The 25,908-nt window shown below is 45.2% G+C and overlaps 1 protein-coding gene across 1 annotated transcript in view; it reads left to right on the forward strand.

Moving 5' to 3' along the window:
* The window catches only part of LOC146195680 (ubiquitin-protein ligase E3B), a 77,502-nt gene that overhangs the window by 10,435 nt on the left and 41,159 nt on the right, over nucleotides 1-25,908 (forward strand). The window contains exons 4-18 of the mRNA XM_084597877.1: nucleotides 1,591-1,655; nucleotides 2,363-2,419; nucleotides 3,435-3,539; nucleotides 5,330-5,429; nucleotides 6,837-7,008; nucleotides 9,617-9,722; nucleotides 10,028-10,183; nucleotides 11,826-11,855; nucleotides 13,028-13,140; nucleotides 17,772-17,974; nucleotides 18,514-18,675; nucleotides 19,692-19,863; nucleotides 20,378-20,496; nucleotides 20,789-20,903; nucleotides 22,642-22,741. Coding sequence (XP_084454003.1) covers nucleotides 1,591-1,655; nucleotides 2,363-2,419; nucleotides 3,435-3,539; nucleotides 5,330-5,429; nucleotides 6,837-7,008; nucleotides 9,617-9,722; nucleotides 10,028-10,183; nucleotides 11,826-11,855; nucleotides 13,028-13,140; nucleotides 17,772-17,974; nucleotides 18,514-18,675; nucleotides 19,692-19,863; nucleotides 20,378-20,496; nucleotides 20,789-20,903; nucleotides 22,642-22,741 — 1,775 coding nt within the window. The remainder of the gene's footprint in view (nucleotides 1-1,590; nucleotides 1,656-2,362; nucleotides 2,420-3,434; nucleotides 3,540-5,329; nucleotides 5,430-6,836; nucleotides 7,009-9,616; nucleotides 9,723-10,027; nucleotides 10,184-11,825; nucleotides 11,856-13,027; nucleotides 13,141-17,771; nucleotides 17,975-18,513; nucleotides 18,676-19,691; nucleotides 19,864-20,377; nucleotides 20,497-20,788; nucleotides 20,904-22,641; nucleotides 22,742-25,908) is intronic.

Genomic DNA, 25,908 nt, shown 5'->3' on the forward strand with positions numbered 1-25,908 from the left:
TCGGTTTGAATCCCTGTTGCAAACTAGCCTCAAACTTGACTAACAGGTGGATGCTATGTGGGAAGTGAAATGGTATGACACCATCCTGGACGCCTCATAAAGAATGGTGGTTGTGTGACAATTTTGATACAATGTCACGTGTGTATTTTCTCCAACACTACTTCTCTCAATTTGGGTTACAGTGATGGCAATGACTTCTCGGCAGAACGAGCTGCGTACACTTCACATAATATTTATTATTCACCGTCAACATATTGTCGTTTGTGTGCAAGCGGTGAGAAAGGAAACATTCAATGTCAACTCTATAGCCAAATTTATTCTGTATCAAACCTGAAAAGATGTAATGATCATTTGTTTCTTTTCAGAAGAAAAAAAAAGATTTTTGGTCATACTTGAGACCAAGTATAGCTTACATACAGATAAAGGGCTCTCTGTCATATTACAAGGTGAACAGGCTGCCATGTACTGCATACATCGTTTCTTTTTTTAACCTTGCCTTAGTGTTTTGTGTTCTTTTTTTTTAGTTTGTAACTATAATTTCATAATGCTTTGATTTTACATTTTGTTTTGCCACTGGTTGGATTTGCACATTCATGCTACTTTGTGTACTTTCACATTTTTGTGCTCGTTTTTAATGATATCGTTTCAGTTAGTTGTTTTGATACCCAGTCGGGTCTTTGTGTGCCTTATATTTTCCCATTTCCCATAATATTGTGGTTTATCTTAACAACAGCGAGACCTCTCAACCTGCTGGTTGGTTTAATGCTGCTATTATTTCCATTCCTCCCTTGTGTAGCGCCTGACAGGCTCTGTAGTATGGGTTAGTTTAGGTTTGTCACTTGGCATTCCAGTAAATGAACAAAGAGATTATAGAATTAATGAACAAGAAAACAAAAACAAATTACCTCCAGATTCCAAATCAATGAGTGCAAATTTTCCTACTTGGGCTCCATTAAAAGTCTCACTGCTTGTGTGATAGGAGAACTCTCTTCTAGGGGCACTGTCTGGTACCGTACGAGGCCAGAAGTAGGCACCAGTTAGACTGGCGCATCCCACATAGCTGCCAGCTTTTGCCTAAGCTTAAACAGTCATGAACAGAGGCAAAGGAGCTTGTCATCCCTCATACCAGACTTTTTTTACTGTGTTGTTATTGTTGAGAGATTGGGAGTGCACTGTGTGGGTTAGTGAAATAACTCAAGTGGATGACCATCTAGTGGAAATTAGGAAGAAGAAATGGGCATGGGCACGACATGTAGTGTGAAGAGAGGATAACCGGATGTCGCTAAGGGTGACAAGTTGGATTCCAAGGGTAGAAAAGCGTAGCAGGGTGTGGCACAACATTAGGTGGAAAGTTTGCAGGGGTAAAGTGGATGCAGCTGGCACAAGACCAGATTAATTGGAGAAACAGGGGTGAGGCCTTTGCCCTCCACTGGGTAGGGTCTGGCTGATGGTTATGCTGATGACCGGGAGAGTGCTCTATGGCTGCGCAAATTTGGAATGAGTTGCTTCTGTCCTCTTTTCTTGAGTCAGGGCTGCTCAAATACTTTTCATTTCCTTTTCTTTTCTCTTTCTCTCTCTCTCTCATCATAGCTCTGGATGTCTTCTTTGCCACCCGAAAGTTCCTGTTCACATTCCAACACAAGGTCGATAGAGAGGTATGTACGGGCTTTGAGACACTCATTTAGTGCTAGCTTGATCTGCCCGGTAATTAGACTTCTGAGACTTAGAACCGGAGTGTTGTGTAGAAAACATGATATCGCCCGCTTTTAGTGGACCATACGTCTTAGCCTAGGAACCTGTTCAACATTTTCACTATGTTTATGTGGCCAGGTGACAATGAGTAGCTTCAGGAAATTTGGCAATAAGTATGACAGCAGTAAAATCTACTTATCCAAGCAAGAGACTAACTTGTGTTATTACAGCTCTCATTAAACTGGGGCATGATGATGTAGCTCATGAGCAGTTCTAAAATGCCTTGAATTGTTTTTCAGCTATATTTTTATCTTAATTATGCACTAAATTCAACAGGGCTGCAGTGCTTCTCTTGCTTTAGCCATTTGTTTCCAGTTTCCAGTAACAGAGCACAGAAAAGTGCCTTGCATTCATGCATTTGTTAGACATATCAAGTCCACTCAGGGAACCTGCGTTGTCTATTTAAAGGAAGCTTGTAGTGTTGCCAGAGGTAGGCCCAAACCTGCGCTGTAGCAAACAAGCGCAGGAGTCTGCCTCATAATCTTTATTTTGTGAGCGTTGTTTCCCATCAAAAACAATCTTGTTTGAGGGCACAGCATTAAGCCTTCTTTCATGTATTGTGCACAGCTGCCGTCATAACATACTGGTTTTTCTCTCTTCTCTGTCACAGAGGTTTGAGAGACTGTGCAGGTACATAGTCTTCAGCATGGATGCAGACACGTTACAGGTGAGTGCAAACCAGTAGACATGTCCATTGGCATAGCGGATGTTTTCTCTCAGCCAATGCCTTTCCTTGAGCTACTCATATAAAGTGGACTTTTACGAAGCCTCACCAGAGAATAAGTGAGAGCCAACTGCACAGTGTGGCCTTGTGGCCAGATGCATCCTTAGAAGACAAAACTAAGTGTTACATTAAATGCTCAGCATCTTATTAAAGGGAAATATACATCGCCCTTCTAAGAGAGAGTTCAGCCAAACACTGAGCTGTAAACATGTCGTGACATTCAGCTGAGCAAATGGTGAACGCAAGATAATCTCCAAAGAGTGGCAGTGTATCAAGCACCCCCAGTAGGCAACAGCCTTGAACGGGGAAGTTTAGAGGACTAGCTATGTTCAGCCAGGGACAGAGATATTTGCAGGAAATATCAACATTTTGCCATATGTTGTCATGCCATAACAGATTTGACGTGGGCGTGACAAACTGTTCTCATGGAAGTTTTCATGCAGCAGTGTCACAAGTTAGACTTATCATAGACTTGCATGTCGGTGCCAAAAGGGTGCGGTGCAGAAAGGGCTTCTTGAGAAATCCATGCGCTGCTTGAGTTTACAAAGACAGGGTTAAAAACGACAAAAATGTTTAAGCGCAGTATTTAACACCCTTTTTAACCGTCTCTTAATTTGTAAATTCAATCGGCGCACATATTTCTGAAGGCATGTTGCAACCAACCCAATTCCATGCACATTTTAAGGGTTTCTGCGCTCTGATGCTGTTTTTATGATGAACTGACGATCACATGTTGACTTAAATCTGCAATACCAGAGGCCATATTTCATCAGTAATCAGAGAACTATTTGTGATTAAAATTTTGCGCACTTGTGTTGAGCCTTACTTGCATATGAGCAGGCATTGGGTCACTTCATCGTTCAGTGCACGTTTCATGTTTGCATCACGCGTGATTCTTCTAAGACAGGGATTAACCTTTCCTTTTTATTTTTTCTGCTGATTTTCCTTGCCTTTTTAGGAGAGCTATGTTTCGGTGGCCCTGAGCAAAGAGCACACGGTTCTTTGGATTCAGCAACTCAAGGGCATTCTAGGAAATTGCTGCAGTTGCCTCAAGGATGTGCGGGTGAGTGCAGCAACTTGCGTTTGCATAGCAGTGGTACTTTTGAAGTGGCTGTGCAGCAAAGTGACTGTTCTGCACTGAAACTAAGGTAAGTTGTAATGATTGCCATATTTACTTTAATGTAGCGCAACCGCAGTTTTAATGCGACGGTAACGCTTTTTGGTGCTGAACAGGTGACAGAGTACTGAAACATTCAATAGCATTGTTTACATGGGGGCAGGCTAAAAACATAGGATGACATGACAAATGGCAGTGATGCAAGTTAATGACTGAACCACATATATTGCCCATGTCATGCATAGCGTGCTACACTGCTATAGCTAGTGCACATATGTATTTGCCTTTGCCGCACGTGCGCCTGTGCATTGCGCATATCCTCACTTCATTTCATTATCTTCATTTTAATTCATTTGATGGCAGTAGAAGGGCTTTGAAGCAGCCGTGTTGATTGTTGATGTATTTGCTGTGGAAAAATGAAGCTGAACTGGGTTCGCAATCTATTATTTTCTTTTTTTTTTGTTTCTCTGTGTTATATATACGTTCTTCATTGATGTGCAAAAAACTAGGACATTTGCTTGGCTAACTGATGTGTGTGGTTTCATAGCCACAGTAATGAAAAATTCTAGTAGTGTTCCTGCAAGTTTTGTTCTTTTGGGAGCTGCTATTGTTTATGCAAATATCGGCAAAAGTTTGCTTCATAGTGTAAGTAGGGTTATGTGAATATTCAAAATTTTCAATACGAATTGAATAAGCTTGTTATTCAATTCGTATTCGTAATCAAAAACTGATGTTCAGACTTTATAGAATATTCGAAAATTTACAGTACACCAAAAAAATTTTAAAAATTCACTGCATTGGTCGTGTGGACTGTGTAGTGAAGTATCCTTAAAACTCGACGGGTCTGTTTTGTGAAGAGGGCCTTCTTGACTGTGAGTGTGCTAAGTGAAAGAAAAAAATGTCATTCTAGTTTGATTCCACCTCCGAATGCAGACAACTATTTTACAGGTGTTCATCAGCTAAAGTTACTGTGATGCAAATAGTTTTCGGCAGTTTTGCAGGCCCATTCGGTAATTCGAGCTTTCAGTTAAATTGGACATTTTTTCTGGTACCTTGAAGGCTGAATTAATGAGAGTTTGCTCTATTCAGCAGCGATATGACAGCTCCACCAGGGTGCATGCATTTCTTCACAAAAAACCGGTATACAGAACCCTCTGTAAAATTCATTCTGGATTTTTCAGTGGGATTCATACATCTGCTCAGTTCAAGTTTAATTTTATGTGCAAATTAACAAGTTTTGAAATGAAGAAGACAAACAGTGCTTGCTATTTTTTTATTTTTTTTTCTAGTCAGGTATTCAATATTCGAAGGCATTTTTTTCCCATAATCATATTCGTTTGTACTTGAAAATTTTAATATTCACACACCCCTAGATTAAAGTTAAGCCAGCGTGGAGGTGCTTGCCTTATGAAGCTACAAACAAGAAATTATGATTTCTTTTTATTTCTTCGCAACATAGAGTCATTCAAGACTTAGGATTAGTGTAATTGTAGCATATGGCAATTTCAGCTGCAGTAAGGTTGATGGACTCTGCCGTTGACTTATTTTTGGCCATTTGTATGCAGTACTTGTATACTATGTTTGGTTTTCACGAGACTAGAGGCAGACTGCAGGGGGCTTTGACCTAACTTTGGTCTTGTGTTAGCATCTTTTAGCCTTGCGGGATCCATTGGGGTTCTTTTTCACATTACTTTATGGCCTTTGCTTTAGTGTTGTGCTCAAATTTGTGCCTTCAGCCGGAGTGCCCCCAGGATGCCAAGTCCCTGATGTTGCACCTGCACGTGCTGGTCACCTTCACCAGCACCTCCTCCTGGAAGGTGCTCAAGGACAAGACATGTGAGTGTTTGCCTGCCCGTGTTTGAGAGGGGTAGAGGGAGCCACAATCTCTTGCTCTCTTGTCTGCTGACACGTTTCAAGATTCTGTGTCCACATGTTCTTACGTTGTATGCCTGTTTGTGGGAACCTTGATAGACATGCAGTGTCTTCATCCTTGTGGTTTCTTGGCTGAACTTTTGAATGCTCAGAGGCAAGTCTAGCTCGGATGTGGGCAGTATTCCTCATTCTTGGTCCTTTTTATTTCTGCAAAGAATGAATGCTTGATGGAGATGAGAGTTGTGTTTTAGGGTAACTTCGTGAAGGAGGACATTGTTTTCAAGGAACTTTGTGGTACACTGACCTCCGTAGATTTTAGCCAAGGCTGGTTGTGACCGCATCTCTCAGTGAGCGGAAACAAATCTTTTCATTATCGAAAGAATGTTGCGTGCTAGTTTTTGTGCCTTTTGTGTCAGCATTGTTCTGCAGGTTCAAGGTGCAATGCAAGATGGTTGGAATGTGATTGCTGTATATCTGAAGCATCCTCAAGTTCTCTCTTCCTTGATTTACTATAGTTCGCTTCTAGAATTGTCAGCACTATTTACATCTTGGACTGCCAGAAGATCAAATCGGTCAATATTAGCAACCATAAAACCTGACTGCTCATTGCAAGGTCAAATTCTAAAGTTAAAGCTCAGCTCCTTAGGTCATCTGATGTGAAGAGAGGAGTCTCTGAAGTAAGCTTTGATGCTGGGAAGCATTGAGGGATGCAGGAGAAGGGGTTGTTTTGTTTGTGGGGTTTAACATCCCAAAGCGACTCGGGCTATGAGAGGCGTCGTAGTGGAGGACTCCGAAAATTTCGACCACCTGGGGTTCTTTAACATGCACTGACATCGCACAGAACATGGGCACCTTGCTTGCTGTCTCCATTGAAAAGCGACCACCACGGTCGGGATTTGATCCTGCATCCTTGGGCACAGAAGTCAAGCACCTTAATCACTGCACCACCATGGCGGGGCCAGAAGAAGGGGTAGGCAGCGAATGCGATGGTTAGATGGCATCCTTAAGGCATTGCAGATGAATCTATGTGGTATTCGGAAGATAATGGGAGACCGGAAAGCTTAGCATGATATGGTTTATAGAGTCATAAAGAGTTGGACACGACTCAAGTGAACTGAACTTACGTGCTGTAGATTGTCTTGACTGAATAAACAAGATTCCGGACACATGTGATACTTGAGTTTGCAACGTTTTCTTAGGTAATGCTCACACCCTGGCAAGATTGTTTTATCACAATAGTAGTATCGCATGGTGTTGTCCGTAAGGGCTGGCCTCCTGCAGCACATAGTACAACTTCACGGAAGAACTGAGAACTCCTGTTCCAAGTGACTTGCAGAGTCTCAATGGTCTGCCGTCGTGTGGCACGTGCAGGCGAACCCCTGCGGCCCGTGCTGAGTCAGCTGTGTGCCAGCGTCGGGGCCCACCTGGTGGGCAAGGGTGGCCTGTACGGTGGCCTGCAGGCCCTGTTGCTCAGGGGCCTGGCCAGGGCCAAGCCCACCCTCAAGAGGGCCCCCCTCATGGCCACCATTAACCTGGCACTCAGGTTCGTCATGCCCACGTGTACTGGTAAGGCAAGGGGCTGGCCACCTTATGCGCAGGTGTGACAGTCACAAACCCTTACATAACACCTGCTGGGCAGAGCAGGATGCTCTGCCATGCACACTTGAGAACTGCGGGGTCATGGGACACAATGTGGTTATGAATTCTCAGTTGCCTCGATGATTTTTTCCTTCGTGTGTTCCAAGCCTTAACCTTAGTACTGGGACTGAGGTTCTTGTAATAAACTATTTGCACGCTGGTGTGGGCTAGAGTTACTATATAGGCTCTGCCCAAAGCCCTCTAGGGTGGGCCACCCCTGAATTAACCTTATGCAGTAATAATTAATTAGAAAATAGAAGAAAAACAACCAGCTGCCGTCAGCAGGATCCAAACCCACAACCTCTATATACCGGGTGTCCCAACTAACTTGAACCAAGGGATACAAAATAATCCCTTTGCGGTCGGTCAGTGAAACCAATTGCATTCAACTGCCAGCATCCTTGCGCACTACAGGCGATTTTTTGTTTTGCAATTACTTAATTAGCTAATTATGTTAATTTTTCTAATTTAATAAATATTCACCTTAGACCAAAAATGTGAATTGGAAAGTTGTAGAGCACCTTCAGAAACCCCCATTCCATTAATTGCGATAAAGAAAGTCTCATGTGCATCTTTTTTTCCGGGCTCAAAAGAAAGCCTGCGAAATACAAATAATACCACGTGACTAGCGCATTTGAGCGCAGCGATCGTGGTGCTCTCAGTCGTGGTTTGAGCGAACGAAATCAGCTGCGGCCGTGACCCGATGGTCCCGTTGCAGCGGCAGGCAGAAATGTTGGCGATGGTTGGAGCGAGCTCGAGCTCGCCCGTCGTCACTGCGATCTTGGCCAGGCCTGCGCACCGCAGCAGCCTACATCACTACAGGCGGATGACGATAAAGACTGGCAAATGAAGGTGCAGCGCTAATTTTAGTCGAGTCACCTGTCATCTCGCCCCTTTACCCAAGCCTGTATGCGCAGATTCAGTGGTTGATACCTTATCGCTCATCCGTTTGCCGTAAAGTTCGCTGATGGGAGAGAAGGAGGGTTTGTTAGAATCCCGGTGGTGTCGGCTCGCCGCTCTCGGTGCTACTTGCATCATCACGTGGGCCGGCTGTCGGACGAGGGCGAAGCCATCGCAGGCATATCGGCCTGCCGCTTTAACGGGGCAAAGGAGACACGGCCGCAGCTAATTTCGTTCGCTCAAGCCACGACTGAGAGCACCACAATCGCGGCGCACAAATGCACTAGTCACGTGGTAATATTTGTATTTCGCGGGCTTTCTTTTGAGCACAGAAAAAAAGATACATGTGAGAATTTCTTTATCGCAATAAATGGAATGGGGGTTTCTGAAGGTGCTCTACAACTTTCCAATTCACATTTTTGGTCTAAGGTGAATATTTATTAAATTAGAAAAATTAACATAATTAGCCAATTAACTAATTGCAAAACAAAAAATTGCCTGTAGTGCGCAAGCAGGCTGGTGGTTGTATGCAACTGGTTTCACTGACCTACCTCAAATATATTATTTTGTAACCCTTGGTACAAGTTAGTTGGGACACCCGGTATATCGCACAATTGGTTCTCCATCTGTCCACACTGACTTTTCGCTGTGTTCGTTGATGGCACATGTAGAGCGCTGTGCACATGTTGGCCCTTGAATGCTTGCGGAGATCTCCGGAAGCATGCCCTCATTTGTGAATTCACTTGCTGTGAGTGAATTCACTGCTTCGTTGGTTGTCATGTGCTTGTGCAGGCAAAGAACGTGTGGGCTTGGGTTATGCAGGACTCCTAGTTGATGTCAACTTTTGCCTGTTTTCTAGCAGATACTTCCAGCTTGTTCCCTTTCCATCTGGCCAAGATGCGAGTCTGACTTAAAACTGTGCACAGTTCACACATGAGCATCGAGGCACACTCTCGCAGCAGGTCTTGAGCAGCGAGGTATGAGGAAAAGGGAAAATCCGGTGATCTTGGCAACTCTGTCGAGGCATGCAGCATCGTGCAGCTAAATCCCCTTGAGTTTAGCACATCATCATCATCATCAGCCTTACTATACCCACTGCAAGGTGAAAGCCGCTCCCATACTCCTCCAGTTAACCCGGTCCTGTGCTAACCTCCTAACTACCTAACAACTTACAAAGTCTTTACTCATCAGCTGAAAATGTAGGCCTGAGCTGTGACTTGTTATGCACGGGGAAACTCTCTGACTTCATGGTGGGAGACCTGCTGGCATATGTACTGCAAGTGCTGCCGGCATTCGGCAAGCATGTAACTGGTTCAGTTCCGTAGCTATTAGAGATTTTTTACCACAGCATGCATGTGTTATGCTTGGATGTATGCATTTACTTTTCTTCTTCATTGCAGAAAGTAGCATCTGGGCCAAATGATGCTTTCTTGGTAGCACAGTGTTAATACGAGTGCACCCTAGTGACTAGGTGTTGTTATGTTTCTATGAAAAAAAATTAAAAAGAGGTAACAATTCACGAGTGTATGTAAGCTTGTTTGTCACTGCAGTGTCTCATTACCTCAGGGATGTAGCCAAATAGTAGGGAGTGATGTCTGTCTGTCTGCTTTCAGGCCTCTGGTGACGGGGCAGTTCTCGGAGGACCTGATGAACCTGTTCCTGCTGCACATCCTCTCGGTGCCCGCACTCGTGCACCACCTACTCAACATTGCCCCTGAGGTAGGTGGGGGAGAGGCACGCATTTTTTTTTTTCTAAGGGTCAGGGGTGGCCTTCAATGCTAAGTTCACCGTTGTTTTGTTGTTTCATTGATACTCATCATAAGCAGTGCTGAATGTGGAAATACGGGCAAGGCACTCTGAACATAGTCGTGACATAGTCCCAATGCAGTATTCACAATGTGGGTGGGAACAAAGTGTCGACTATATTATAAAGCATAGGCAGTACAGATGTGGACGTTAAGTATTGGGGTGTGGACACAGATCACTGTATTTTGCGGGGTTTCTGCGCAAAACGTGTTGTGCAGGCATTGACGCTGCTAAACTCCCACGGCCTGTTCCGCCGGAGCCTGGACATCCTGGTGGTGGAGCAGAACATGCGCATCCTCTTCAACGCCCTCGAGGGGAACTACGCCCTTTGCCTGCTGGCGAACCTGGTGCATCTGGCTTACCTCAACATCGAGGCATGTCCCTCCTCCCCGCTCTCTCTCTATCTCTGTTAGTGGTTGCATGAGGTGTTGAGGATGTAATGTCTGTTTGTCAACATGTTCACAGATAAAGAAAGGACAAGGACGTATGTTTCAACCATGTCTTCTTTGTTCATGTTGATTGTAGCATTCCCCAAATTGACAGAGTGCCTGCATCAAATAGTGCAATCTGTCACCCGTCCTGCTGATAGACAGAAAGCAAGGAATCGGTCATCTCTTGTGGGCTGCTTTAATGTGGTTCCCTCGGAGAACGTGGGTTTCACACCCCATTTGCTCACCAGTCAGGCCTATTTGAATCGGCCAGGTCCTTGTCCTCTCTTTTTTTTTTTTTCTCTCTGGGAGAGAGCTCATTCGCAGGGTAACACCTCACTCGGCTTCAGTCTAAGCTACTTATTAATGATCAGCTCTCTGTGCATTTTTAAAGCGGTGCCCATATAAGTTTCTAGTGTCAGACACTCATTAATTCAGACATGAGTGGACTCGCTCTGGTTAACTAAGGCGGCGGATCACGTCGAGGTATGAGCCGTGCAGCCAGTGATCATTGAAACACATAGTTCCCCTGAATCTGAATTTACTGGAACAGGTTCTGGCCCCTTGCGTGCTATGGCAGGTACAGGGATGATCGAAGTTTTCCATCTTCGATACATAGCTCAGTCTCATAGTTTCGCTCTCTTAACTTCATGCAATTGCATGGCTGCTATCAAGTACATATATCGTTTAGTCGAGCCAGCTCAGGCTCTGCTATTTTTATTCTGGGATGGCGTCACCCTTTTCTAACATCTACGAATATATCCCACACGTGCGTACACACGCTGCTTCGAGTAAGCTGAAATTGCACGCTTCTCATGTGCAGCCTCACTGCGCTGCGCATTTCGCTACAAGGTTTGACCACGTGGATTGTGCGGTGAAGCAACGTCGAAACATGTTTTGTACTGTTTTGTTAAGAGGCACCACTGCTGCGGTCTCACACTTGAAAAAGGGCAGCGGAGGCCTTTGCGATTTTGTCACAGGGACCTCTGTAAGATTTGCATATTAACTTGGGTTGCACTACTTGCTTCATTGATTTCAACATTTCATAAAGCTAGGAACAGATTCTCCCCTATGGCTGTCTCATGGAGAATTAAGGCAAGCATAAAAATTAATAGACTTGAATTAGGGCTTTATCATAATGAGCATTAGTGATGCACCAGCTCTGAGCTGAAGCCCTTGCTAAACCTTAGTGCTATGTATTAGCAATAGTTATGGTATTACTACTTGAATACAATTACTTAATGGAAACTTCTGATTACTTTCTCATTTTTTGTTTTTTCTTCTCTCATTCACTTTTCGCTTCATGAGGCGAGTCACTACTATATACAGATCATATTGTATTGTTGCAAGGTGGCTGCTTTTGCTGATTAAGATGAAATTGATTGTAAAAAGCCTGGTGGAAGATTGCGTGTCTACGTTGTCATATGTTATCTTCAAGGGCTAATGAAATGCCACTTTGTTCGGTTGTAATTCTAGTACTTTTGTTTCTTGGACTTCGTTAAGAAAACACCCCTTGCTTCGCAAGGAACTATGAAAACTTAAACCTAAAATAAATCTTTCTTACTCTTTCTCTTCCTCCGTCTTTTAGAACCTGAATTCAAGACTGCTCGACTTTGTGGTACGTTTCAGCTCATGCTGTCTTCTTTTCATGCGTGCATACAGCTTATGATATCATGGAGCAAACCAGGGAAGATAAGTGAGTGATGCTTGGATGATTGATATTTTATAAAGGAATGGCAGCCAAACACGTCTCAAGATTTATTCCTAAACTTTGAACTGTGCCAACAGTTACATCGGGTTACAACAAATGCGATTTGTTAGCTCTCGAATCTAGGGAGAGCTGAAAGGGATTTTTTTGGCTAAGGTTAAGTGTGTATCACATTTGGGAACTGATTTTCTCCCATTGCCTGAATTAACTGTCTACTTTTATGCAGTTTCAAACTCTAACCTACTTTAAGAGTATTAGAGGCTTCAGGATATTGCTAAATTTGCTTTGAATCTCAGATGGAATAATGCTGTCGGCTTTAAGACCCCCAAATAAAATGTTACTCGATTGCTTCTGTGCTGAAAACCTTCCAATATTTTGTATGATCCTACGGTCGCTACTGCTGAAACAGGAAGGAACTGAAAGAATGCATGCATGCCATTGCTTCCTGTTGTAGCATTCCATGTCCTGCTCTCTTTTGGGATTCTTGCTTGAGAGCGAGGTTGAACAACTGTTAAATGTCCTTGCATTCATTAATTCTTATCTAACAGTTTACTTTCTAGGCGCAACTCCCGGTCGATCGATAAGGCTTAATCACTTAGATGTCTTTGGGAAAGGCAAACTAGAAAGTTCACTTGTTTCTTTTTTTCTGCGGTATAGAACCTTGGCAGGATCATTCTCCTCACTTAACTTGAAGAGCTAGTTAATTTTAGTTGTTTGTGCTGTGTTTTTTCTCTACTCAAAAAAAGAGTGACTGCTGGTGGCTGCATTTCAATGGAAGTGAAACGGAGTGGCGTCTGCATGCTGTGCGATGCACGTTAAAGATCCCCAGGTCGAAATTTCCGTACCCCTCCACTGCATCTTCTCTCATAGCCTTAGTTGCTTTAGGACGTTAAACCCCACAAACCAAATCATAAAAAAAAAAAAGTAAGTCATACATGTTGGCAGTCATGAGTGATTTAGGACAAATCCAGTCTTGGCTGCATATGTCCAGCCCTTGGTGTGGTTCTTTTTCTTGTGCTCATTCTTCCTTTCTTGGCGTTGCATGCATGGTGCCTTCTCCTCCTCGTCCGTGTTGTTCCCAGCACGTGGCCACCAAGCTGCTGGAGAGCTGCCAGAAGTATGTGGTGAACAAGCGCTCCAACCTGACCCACTGGCACCCCATCCTGGGATGGTTCGCCCAGAGCATCGACCACGGGTGAGCCCTTCCTCTTCTCTTTTTTCATTCTTGCTCTTCACCATCATTCCCATAATGGCAACTGGGGCCCTTTTTTTACTGAGCACTTTCCTTTCTTCCACAATCATACAGACTGTGTGCAGTATCCTTCACATTGCAGGAACTTTGAGGCAGTTCTCAGGGGATCTAGAGGGGCTTTGTATTGCTCGGCATCCGAAGATTTTTTGTTTTTCATGTCAGTCTGGATTGGTTTGGCATGATTGACTGGTCATTTTGGAGCAGCATGCTCTGCGAGAAGTGCTTTTTTTTGGTTGGCCAAGCGGAGGCTAGTGTCATTAGGCTTTAAGAACAGCATGCTGTCACTTCCCAATCAGCCAAGCCAAATTTGCTGGCATTGCGATGATTTAGGGGACGTCATGATGCAACCCTTCGTGGTTGCTCTACATAGCTGAAATGGAGTCACTCAGTATACAGCCAAACCCGGTTATAACGAACACCGTGATTTTCCGAGATTTGTTCGATATCAAATATTTCTTTATAGCCGAACCTGCTTTTAGCAAATTTTAGTGAATTTCAGCACCTAGTTCGTTATACAGGATATTGCGAAGTCGGCAAAAGCGTGCTAATAAAAGTAATGCCACGGCACTCACGATGCATACCCTGCTCCAAAAGCAATTTATTGTTTAGCAATCTGCATTCACTTGCAGAAGGCGGTTATTTTAGATTGCACAGAGCGCCTAGCAACATCAGCTTGAATTGCATTTTCAACACATGATAAAATGTCGACCAACTCAAACCCGCTTCCTTTGATGTCGGCACAGTAGCGGCGCAGCACATCTGTTGCGGAAAGTGCTTCAGCAAAAGTAGATCGAGGGCGATCATCTTCTGGCGGTGGCTCCTCGTCTTCCATGTCTCCGGGCGCCAGCACATCAGCAACAATTTCCGAATCCAGCGGGCTTGCCGTCACGGCTATCTCGTTATCAACCGCCATAAAATCTTCAAAGCAGACTTCTTTTGGCATGGTGTCACGAACGTGGGCATACTTCCCAAAGAGTGGCCAACTCTTCATTGTCTTCAGCTGCACTCATGGCGCTGGTGGCTTTGGCACCCACCTGGCAGAGTCCGGCATGCCGAAAACAGTTCCCGATTGTGTCGCGTGCTACATCTTGCCAGGTGCGGTTCATCATCTGGATTGCGCCTAACAGGTTTATCTTGAGATCTTCATTCATCCACAGGTTCACCAGGAGCCGCTCAACTATGTGCTTTCAGTATCCCTACTTGAACGCACGGATAATCCCCTGATCTAGAGGCTGCAACACTGCCGTCGCGTTTGGCGACAGAAAACAGAGTTCAGTGCTCCTGAGTGAGATGCCACAATGGTGGGCCGAACAGTTGTCCAACAGCAAGCAAATCTTGTGTCCGCTCAGCGCAAGCTCATCATCCCAGTCATGCAGCCATGACTCGAACAATGCCCTGGTCATCCAGGCTTTGCCGTTGGAGTGGTACGTGACCGGCAGCGAAGCACATCCCTGAAGGCACATGGTGACTTGAATTTCTCAATGACAGGTGAGCGCAACTTAGATGAGCCGTCCATGTTCATCGTAAGAAGTACTGTCACACGTGCTCTGTTAAGTTTGCCGCCATGGCACTTCTCATATTTAAGTGCCAGGGCTCTATTCAGCAGCATCTGGGTGGTCTCATTCGTGTTAAATATGTCGCACGGTTTGTACTTCTTTTTTACCTCATTCCAGACGTCATCTGTCCATTTGTTGGCACTGTCCGTGTCCGCTGCCTGCCTCTCTCCAGCAACCACCTTTCCTGTTATGGCATAACGGTCCTTAAATCTTTGCAGCCATCCACTGCCCCCAACAAATCCTTCAATATTCAAAACACAGGCGAAATCTCTTGCCTTTTGTACCATGCATACGAGGATTTTTGTCGTAGGCTGGCTTCCGGATGCGTCGGCCGTCAGCTTTCGGTCGTACGCGAGAATTTGCCTGAATGGCAGCTTTGTTTTTGAGGATCGTGCTCGGCGTGCTCCTCGCGATCCCGTAGTTCGCAGCGACATCCGATTTTTTTTCTCCACGCTCGACACAGGGAAAAAAAGCTCCACTTTGTTGCAAAGCAGCAGGCCTTGCCACTTCTTCATCGTCATTCTGAAGCACTGAATGCACGAACACTGCAGGTACTACGCTTGTTCGGATCCTTGAGTGCACTTGCACACCACGGCAACACACGACGCGACGACAAAGAAAGTATGGAGGATAAAAAAAGGAGTAGTGCAGTTGATAGACTCTCCTCTCCCGCCTCCTGAAACCAGCTCTGTCCGGTTTCTCCTCATTCATGATAGGCCTGGAGCAGCAAGCACGTAGCTTAATCAAGTGGCAAGCAGTTGCCGAGCAGGAGCGCACCCTCAATAAACTCGCCGTCGAGGGGAAAGAGATTGGGAGTGGATGTGGTGAGGCAGCAGAGAAGGGCTGAGGAGCTGCTCGGAGTAGCTCGACTGGTACGGCGCTTGCCCTTTCTCAGTGTGTGCTCTCCAAAGCAATCCCTCGCCCCTGAGGAGACATTTGAATGGGCCGAATTCCTCTTTCCTCCCATTTCCAACAAGAATCACTTCTCTCTCCAAAGCAATTCATCGCGGTGACGCCGCCCAGCCAGCCGGCCAGCTTGGCTTCCAGCGTGCTCGCGCACGTGGATGTTCATGAATCACTTGCACTCAAGTTCGCTATAACCAATGTACAGCTCGTTATAGAAATTACATTTGTCATAAATAATGCTAAGACAGATTTGAATGTTCGATATAAAGGATAATTCGCTCTAGCCGTGTTCGTTATTAACGGGTTTGACTGTAGTCATTGTGCTTCCTACTGTGACCAGCTCCTGCAGCATTTGGTGCAGTGGTAAATAAAAGAATCATTCCTGAGCCAGCTCACAAAGAGCGTGAAGATTGTGTTGACAGTGTAGCACACCTCTTTTGTACAGAAATTTATGTGTATGCACGCAGGCATGCATTGTGTAAGGGTCTTGGTTTTGGCTAAAACAGACGCTTGGGCAAGTTGGTAATCCATTGAGGGTAAACAGCGCAAAAAAGACGAGGACGAACGAAGTACACAAACTCTTGGTTTTGATAATGGATTTTTTTGGGGGGGGTGGGGGTCACAAGGCTTGGCAAAATGCAGCAGCAGTTCTGAAAATGCTGCTGTGGTGGATGGGTACCACATTTTGTCAAGCTCTGAAACCAGTTATGTACAACAACTTCCGCAGGGTTCCCTGTAGTAGCGTGCTTGCCTTTCTTTGGTTGATTGGTATTGTTGGGTGGCTCTACGTAAATTCTGGCAATTCCAGTTTATAAATTCCACTTGCTTGTAAATATTTTTGGCATCCCGCTTCAAAACAACCATTGGATTATTGGTAAATAGTACATTATACAGTAGAACCCTACTGTTACATTTTTCTTGGGACTGCGGGGAAACAAACGCACCAGCAGGAAAATGTGGTAGCTGGAAAGCCCGCTTAAGAAATGAAGTAAACCATCACCTGCTGCTTTTTCATTTTTGTTGTTATTCGGGTATCAGGGTAACTTGCTTCTCTCGAATTTGCAAGCCTTCATTGCTTCACGGTCTTTTTCACGCACAGAAAGTCCTAAACTGCGTCCACCTGCCTAAGCAGCTATTGATGGAAGGGGTGAAGAGGATGAGCACATGGAGTGAGCTAAGTTTGGCATGCACCAGCTGAGGTGGCGCAGTGGTTAAGGCAGCTCTCAACTGCTGTACCCAAGGATGCGGGATCGAATCCCAGCTGTGGTGGCCACTTTTCAATAATGGCAAAAAGCAAGCCGCCCGTGTGCTGTGCAATTTCAGTGCACATTGAAGTACCCCAAGGGATCAAAATTTCCGTAGCCCTCCACTACGGCGTCTTTCATAGCCCGAGTTGCTTTGGGATGTTAAACCTCATAAACCAAGCCTGAACCAAACCAAAAGTTTGTCATTCGTCTGCGCTATTTTGCACTGCTTTTGTGGAAGCTGCTTTATGCCTACACAGTCACCTTATGTAGGAGCTTAAAGCTTCCCTTTTCAAAGCACAGGCCACCAGTGTGGCTGCAGCGAGCCAGAAGAGGCCAAACATGGCAATGGACAAGTGCCGACAGAATCTGCAGAGTCATGCTTTGGTGGTGTTGTCATTTTGCCTATGCTAAGTGTAGGCCGAAATGCTGGCACAAGGCGAACCACTATCGTGAAGTGACATTCTCGCGACAGTGCATTGACAGCGTAACATGCCGCAAAACTGCCACTATTGCAACTTAAGAGGCCAGTCTCTGTTGCATGGGTTTCTATGCAAGCTTGAACGCAAATAGTTCACAATACAGCACCAGGCGACGTAGCATTGGGGTTGTACACCATCTGTACTCTTGCAGTGGGTGCATTGCTATTGCTTGCAGTTTTCGTGCTTCCTATTTTGGGGCAATGGGATTAAGCTCTTCAAGGTGACCTGCCTGCTGATGTGTCACTTGCTGTTCTTTTTTTTTTTTACTATAGATGGCTTTATTGAGCTCTTCATTGGCTCTCTATTTATGGGCATTACAATTTCCGATGGCTGAATAAGGTGATCCGGCATCTGTCAAACATTCTTTGCGTCCTTTTCTTTGGCAGCCTGCACGAGTCCCTGTCGTATGTGAAGCTGCAGCTGCAGCTGCTTTGGAGTGGACCCCTGGTCAAAGTCCTCTTCAGCCCACTGGCCGAGATGCTAGAGCAGAGCGAGGGTGCCGCAGTGGTGGCGTCACCCGCTGCACAGGGTGCACAGCCGGACACGGCCGCCAATGTTCCCAGCTCCCCGGCCAGTGCGAGTGCCTCGAGTGAGCTCGTTACACGGTTTTGACTCCACTCCTAGTGGCTACATTTCAGTCATGGCGAGATTTGCTTGTGTATTGAGAGATTAAGGCTACATATTGAGAAGCCCCTGGTGAATGAAAATAATCTGGAACCTTATTTATGACACCCTTGATATAGACCTTTTCACGAGCCACGGCGAAACCAGTTTGACTGGGCTGTGGGCCAGGCTTGGAGATCGTCAGCTATCCCTGTGTTACAAGTACAGCCCAGTATCTAAAATGGAAGCTCCTACAATCACTTTTTGAAGAGCTCTATACCCTGCACTCTTGTCCTGGTGAATAAGTGATTCGTGAATAATTGAAAGTATAAAAGTTTACTCGGCAGGCTGTGTATCACAGGTTCATGAAGTTTTGCAAAACCAGCCTGAGGTCTGCGGACAATTGTTCATTGTTACGGCAGCAAAAAATGGTTTGAGTATTGCTGTTTGACTGCTGGCTTACAGATCAGAAACCTGCCATATTGGACTGCTGAGCCACAAGGTTGTCCCTGTCCGCCTTTGCAGGCCTGTTGAAGAAGGCCCTGGAGCGAGCGTCGTCGGGCAGGACGAGCAGCGTGCAGTACCGGCGGCTGGGTAGCCCCGAGATCACCGCAGTGGCCCTGACGTGCGCCCTGTTTGAGACTGCGCTTGCCGGACTAGCCCAGCTCCGCCTGGACATCCTGACCGGTAAGTGCCGGTACTGGCATAGTTGGCGAACCCGAAAGAAGGGGCGGGGCGCTGGGGCTGGTGTGTACAGTGTGGTTATTGGTTTGACCTCGATGTGTCGACTTTGAAGGGAAAAAAGTCTTATATGTAAATAATTCTGCATACCTGTTGCCTGGGTAAAGGCGAGCAAATGGCTCCAGGGCGGGAACAGTTTCTTAGTACACATGTGTCAACCTCCATTGCATCTGATGGTGTGTGGCTCATGAGGTTATTTGTTTAAATGACACCCAGGGTTTGACAAAAGCGTGTTTAGTCACATGCTGTATGAGTCGGTGGCATAGCTAAAGATGAACTCATTCTTTGAGTTTCTGTAGGTTCCTTGTTCGTCATCTGATTGTGGTTTCCACTTCTGTTGGACATTACTGATGGTACTACAGACTTGGGAAGTGGCTGGCTATGTCGCAACATTCATCAGCTACGCGGCTTGCAGAGATAGTCACAGTTTGCTCTAATATCCGAAGTTCATTTTTTTAAATTTAGGTGCCAGGCCGCAGGAGAGAATGTAAGCCATTTTCTTGAAGTTTGGCATTTTTCATACTTAGAGCAACCCCTGCGGTTTGGCAGAAATAGCTGTATACATAGTTTCTGCGGTTAGCACCCCTTCAGTGGCTGTCTTTGAATCTTGGTTCGTCTTTATTGCGTACCTCTGGTAACTGCCCAGTGCTCCAAGCAGAGCCTGAGATTCTTAACATCTTGCAAAATGCGCAGTACAAAACATGAAGACATAGATAGAAGCAGACATATCAGGACATGCATCATTGACTTGTCCTCATTTTCTTTTTTGCATCTTTCATCTTTATTTCAATTTTTCCCTGTTTACTTTCTACATCTTTACCTTTAGCAATGTGGGCTCCCCAAAATAAGTTTATCTGTACCAACTTGCCCAGTCTTCTCGGCATGTAGGAATCAAACTGTAACTGGCTGCGTCAGCGGCCAAAGGTGGCCATGTAAAGGACACTGTGTTGTGCTGTTTCCAGGGCTGTGCCACCACGAGTGGGTTTTGTGCCAGCTGTGGCGGCTCATCCGCAGCCTGGGCCCCTCCAGTGGGGTGCGGGCCTTCCTCGACCTGCTCGCCCTCACCACCAAGCCCAGTGGGCCCGAGTTCCGGCTGCTGGTGCTCTTCTGCGACTGCACCACTCACCTGGTCACGTGAGGACACTCTCTCTCTTCCAGTGTCAGGCCTTTCTTTGCTTTTCATGAGGAGGAATACAGTGTCAAATATGTGCACTTTTGGTGGCGTAGAACGTAATGCTGAAAAGATAAGAAAGGAATGCTGTAATGGGTGTCTTTGAAACGACAAGCGAAGTGTGAGGAGCGTATGGCAGGTCCGTTTAGATCTGCGATTGTGTGCTGGAATAAAGTTTATTGCCACAAACATTTTTAGACCATTTGATGCTCTCACATTGCCATCATCAGTCATTATTTGTAAGGTTGTGTGAGTGCTCGAACATTTTCAATATCAAAATCATGATGCAGAGTTTCGTTCAGTTTTTGGAGCATATGTTGTGTGTAGCTCATGTTGTGTTCTCAGCCTATTGATCTGCTGTAACAGCTTGGTGGACTGAAACAGCCTTCGATCAGCCTTCGATTGCTCTCAACAACATCCCAAAGGCTGCACTTTTGGAAGTGGGCTAAGAGTTGGCCCATTGAATGTTCTGTGCAGTATTCTGGACGACCTGGAGCTGTACGAGCAGCAGCGACCCTTCACGCTGGATGACCTGGTGGCCATCTCGGCATTCCTCAACACCTTTGTCTTCCGCCTCATCTGGAATGGCCTCATCGGTAAGCTTTTGTCCAGCGTGATGACTAGCTGTCAGAAAGTCAGCAATGTGTGAGAAACTCATGGTGCTTGAAGTTACGCTCATTGCTGATGCGTGCGTATCACCCATAATGGCGTAGGAAGGTGTTTGGACTGCAGCACGTCGTGTATGATGCCCTACGACCGCGAATTACATGAGTCCGTATCATCCTGAAATTTTTATCAGCCGAGTTTGTTGAGACTACTCTGCTGTAGGTTCGACTCAGTTTTCTTTATTTGTCATATCTGTTTTATGTTCTCCTTCTTTCTGCGTAGACTTGAAAACTGCGAACTCAAACCAGCTGCTGGGCTCATGCCACGCACTTCTGATGCTGCTGTACAAGCGCGACTGCCGCCGGAGTTACACGCCACCTGACCATTGGCTCATCAAGTGAGCCCTCCTTGGCTCGGTTTTTCCAGTGCCGGTTTCACAGATGGTGTTAATTAAAATGCACTTGGGAAAACACTATCGAATTTACATCCTTATTAGAAGCTGTTTTTTTTCTCTCTCTTTGTCTGTCTACTGCTTCATTTTTATTTTTGCGTATTGCTTAGAAAATGGGTTAAAAAAAAAATGGAATGTTTTTTTTATGCCGTTCGGTCTAAATTTGTGGTGGTGTTAAGGGCAAAAAAAGGACTCCATAATTGTCACTGTTTGGATGTGAATACTAGTGAAGACCGGCTTGAAAGATCTGCCTGCAGAAAACCGTTCTTATATTGTCACACTTCGTTTGTGAGAAACACTGCGGCCAATGCAGTTGATCACGGATACATCCCCCCCTCCCGAGACATCTAATTCTTGCTTACAGCGAAGAGTCAGATCACTCCTTTGAATAACCATGCAAAAGCGTAGTAGCGGTGTTCTCGTTTATTACACTCCTGTGCAGTGGAACATTTGATACAATGGCGCCCCCAAGATCACTTTGTGCACATGGAGCCGAGTAGGCAGCACAGCCTTGGCTGCCAGCTGACAGTGCAAACACAGTGAAGCAGCGGAGAAGCATGTTTTCAAGTGGTCTTAGATTTGACGTGCTTATTTTCAGCACGACAGTGCTGCCATGCGAAGAAGCCCACCTTGCTGACCGAAGCATGGCGGTGGTTCTTACCGCATGGCGTGCTTCACTGCTGAAGGCGACGCAAAAGTCAACTGTACACTAATTCTTATTGAGATATTGTATGTACTAGTATACCATTAGTAGGATTGATTGCATGTGGTCAACAGTGGTGCTTTACTGCTGAAGGCGACGCAAAAGTCAACTGTACACTAATTCTAATTGAGATATTGTATGTACTAGTATACCATTAGTAGGATTGATTGCATGTGGTCAACAGTGGTGTTCACAAAGCACTACTGTGCTGTGGCCTTCATGTGAACCCAGCTCCAGCGGTACTTGCGCCACACGCCGGGGCATACGCGTCTATGCCAGGGTTATTCTGCGCACGCGCAGCGCAAGATGCGAGCTGCAACACTTCCATCTGGATGTACCTCCTTCATGTGTCTCTCCATAGATGTTCGAGCTCATAGAGTGACAGTGAAGGCGAAGTTCATTGAGAGGCTTTAGTGATGCATGTGTGCACCACATCATTCTCTGTGGTGTCTCCACTTAACGACGCTGTGACGAGCGGTTAGCTGTCTGTATGCAGACGGGCAGCATGTCAATGTACCAAGCATGCCACTAGCACTGGTATTCATGCTGGGGACTTCAGCAAGAGTTGTTGTCAGCCTAGTTGGCTTGACTCTTGTAATGCCATGCAAGATTATGCGCAAAATGGACAACATGAAAACAGAAGACACGACCAGACCTGCCATATGTCCTGTCTTCTGTCTTATTCTTTGTGTCGTCATTTTTGCACATAACCTTTCAATTCATTACAAGAACACACCTATGGGTTACAGAGAAACTCATCCACTGGCATTTCCGTATATCAATTCAACACTATATTGAACTGTTTTGTGACCACGATCATTTTTTATATATTCGTGATCGACTGTACTGTGCTTAAAGTTTTTGCATTTTCTAGCCTCCAAAGTCTGCTTTGAGTGAGAGTAGCACCTTTGCAGCTAAGAAACGCAATCTGCTGGTGCAGGCCAGCTTGTATTTGTGCCCGATGCCTGTCTGAATCTGCAGGGATGTCAAGGTGAGCACGTTCATGGGTGACCTTGAGAAAGGCAAGAAGGCGGCACAGGTGCTTCTGCAGAAAGTGCCCCATATCATCCCACACAAGGAGGTGAGTCACTGAAAGAGAAGGAGAGAGAGAGAGAGAACTGAACACTGGGCCTAGTTGGCCACTGCCTCGCTTTCTTGTAACACACTGTGCATTGGGGCAAGCACATAGCAGAATATGCTCTGTGTAGATCTTAAAGGAGCAGGGGCATCAGGTTTTCAGTTTTGTTTCTGCCTGTGATTGTGAGCAATCCTTTGTACTACGCATGGGTCAGCACATGGAATTTGTGTGTTCCAGCTAAATAAATAGTTGATAACGTAACTTTTTTTCCCCATATTTGGTTTAAAAGCTCAAAAAGGGGCTGTAACATCACTGACGGGTTGAGATGGTGTTAGGTTGATGCGAGCAAATTGAAATAATAATTACTGTTTGCTGTTGTCATGCTGTCCTCTTGCTACTGGCTGGAGTGCGAGGTGCGGTGAATGAGAACGACAGACTGGCAAGAAGTGTTGCAGTTTTTGTATGGTTAGCTTGAGCTCAACATCACCTTGATATATCTGCAGTGTTGCAGCCTTTAGTATATGGCTCTTGAAACTGAAACTGAATGGACGAAGAAATAATGAGTTTTTTGGCCAGGGTTTCTCAAACTGGATTCTCTGGAACCCAAGGGTTTCATGCGCTGCTTTCGTGGGTTGTGTAAGCTCCCACTGGACTGAGAAAAAAGAAAAACCAGGGTGGCTCCCTGCACAAGCAACATTTCCTTATTGTGATGGATAGAAGGTGAGGGAGGCTTCTTGAGGAAAAAATTTCATATCCCTTTATTTAGGCAGCATATCCAAATTCCACAGGGGGGTCCATTATTAGTGACTCCTTGTGATGCCCCCCCCCCCCCCCCCCCCCACCATGAAAACAAAAACTAAAAACAAAAAACAAACAAAGAGAATCGGAAATTTTGTGTCAGTGTTCCTTTGAGGAGGAGGTGCTTGCAGAGCCTTCAGGGAGTGGGGAACTCAGCAGTGTCAGAGAAGCACCGAGAGGTGTCAGGTAATTGTTGGGTCAGCGGTCTATCATATTCAAAAGTGATTATACAGGCAAGCCTTGGTATCAGGACATAGGAAAGGGGCCTTAGCATGAGAAAAGTAGGGACGAGAGAGAGACAAAGGATGGGCGCTTATCCTGGGCCCTTCTCTTTTTTCTGCTTTTTAATGGGAAAGCATTAACAGGCTTATTTTGGCAAGCCCAAGTTGTGGACACAAAAAGTGAAACCAGGATGGTTCAGGTGCCCACAGAGAAATGGGGACAGGTACTGCATCTTTCCTTTCCTGTAAACCAATTACTAATGTGAAAGCACAAAGCATTAGTAAGCAGTGTGAAAAAATAATGGTTATTAGGGGTGACGATAGTTAAAATAATACTAGTGCAAAAATAACAATCATTTTTATGACTAATGATGATAAATAATGACAGAGGGAAATAGGAAAAAAGAAAAGAAAATAGAACAAAATAAACACATTAAAAAGTACAAAAAGTAAAAATTACAATAACGTGGCAGTGCTAATGCTTTCACATTCTCCCAATGTAGTTTTTGCAGTGATCTCTAAATTTTTCATGTTAAAGGGACAGAACACTGGCCAAAATATGTCATGAGACTATGGTAGAAATGAAAAGACCTTGCCTCATATAGTACAGATGAAACACTACAGTATCAAATAAAAGAGGCTTTACAATATTAATTTATCACTGACATTGAAAATCGCATAAGAAGTACTGAGGCGCCATCTTGCTGAGAAACCCTAGTACTATCTCTGTAGTAGCCTACGTGACATAGTTTCGCTGTCAGTGCTTAAGTCTGAAGAGCTGAATTCGTCTTCCAAGCCATCACTGCTGTTGTTCGTATCCAAAAACAAGCCCTCCGATGCATCAACTTCCGCACAAATGCACTGTTCCCGCACAGTTGTGTGACATTGACGCCATGATGTTAACAAAGAGCGCCGATCGCCTGACTCCGGAGACCATCTGGAGGGGCATGCACAGCGGAAAAAATAAAACCAAGAGCAAAAATGAACGAAGGGTCTCTATTTCCCACTGATTGACGACGCCACTTGTCAAGGAGCGCTTCGAAAGTGGGAAGATTTGAATCGTGAAACCATCGTTAGTGGGCTACCAATGGGAATAGGTGCGGACAGAAAAGTGTTAAGTGCACAGTTTATTTTAATTTTTTCTTCTAGATGTTCTAAAATTCATACAACGAAAACTGAAAGAGAAATGGCAGGATTAATGGGACAAGGAAGTAAGCAAAAAATTACACTTAGTGAAGCAAGTGATAGAGGAATGGAAATCATGTACTCACCAAGAGCGTTTCATCGAAGTAGTTTTATACCATTTCGAAATCGGTCACACTCATTTAACACACAACTTCATACTCACATAACGATATGTACCTACATGCGAACACTGCGGATAAGTTGTCACCACTTCAGTTCAGTTTAGTCGTTCAGTCGTGTCCGACTCTTCGTGACCCTATGGACCATGTCACGCCACGCTTTCCGGTCTCTCACTATCTTCCTAACATCACATAACTTCATCTGCAGTGCCTCGAGGATGCCATCTAACCAACGCTTTCGCTGCCTACCCCTTCTCCGGCGACCCTCAACCTTTCCCAACATCAAATCTTTCTCCAGCGATTCCTCTCTTCTCATCAGATGACCAAAGTAGCTGAGCTTTAACTCTCAAATTTGACCCTCCAATGAGCAGTCAGGGTTTATGGTCGACAATATCGACTGATTTGATCTTCTGGCAGTCCAAGGAACTCTCAGGAGTCTTCGCCAGCACGACAATTCAAACGCGTCAATTCTTCGGCGGTCAGCCTTTTTCACAGTCCAACTCTCGCATCCATACATCACAACTGGAAAGACCATAGCACGAGTTATACGGATCTTGGTTGGCAGACTAAGGTCTCTGCTCTTTACTAGGCGGTCAAGGCTAACCATTGCTCTCTTTCCCAGAAGCAGGCGTCTCCTAATTTCATGGCTGCAGTCTCCTTCCGAGGTAATCTTGGAGCCCAAGAACAGAAAATCTGTCACAGCTTCTACTTCTTGTCCCTTGATGCTCCAGGACCTGATAGGGCGAGACGCCATGATCTTTGTCTTTTTAATGTTCAGTTTAAGCCCAAACTTCTCACTCTCTTCTTGTACGCGGATCAGAAGTCTCTTGAGATCCACTTCACTATC

This window comes from Amblyomma maculatum, chromosome 3 (assembly GCF_055883805.1).
Source record: "Amblyomma maculatum isolate TAMU_Amacu chromosome 3, ASM5588380v1, whole genome shotgun sequence".
NCBI lineage: Eukaryota > Metazoa > Arthropoda > Arachnida > Ixodida > Ixodidae > Amblyomma > Amblyomma maculatum.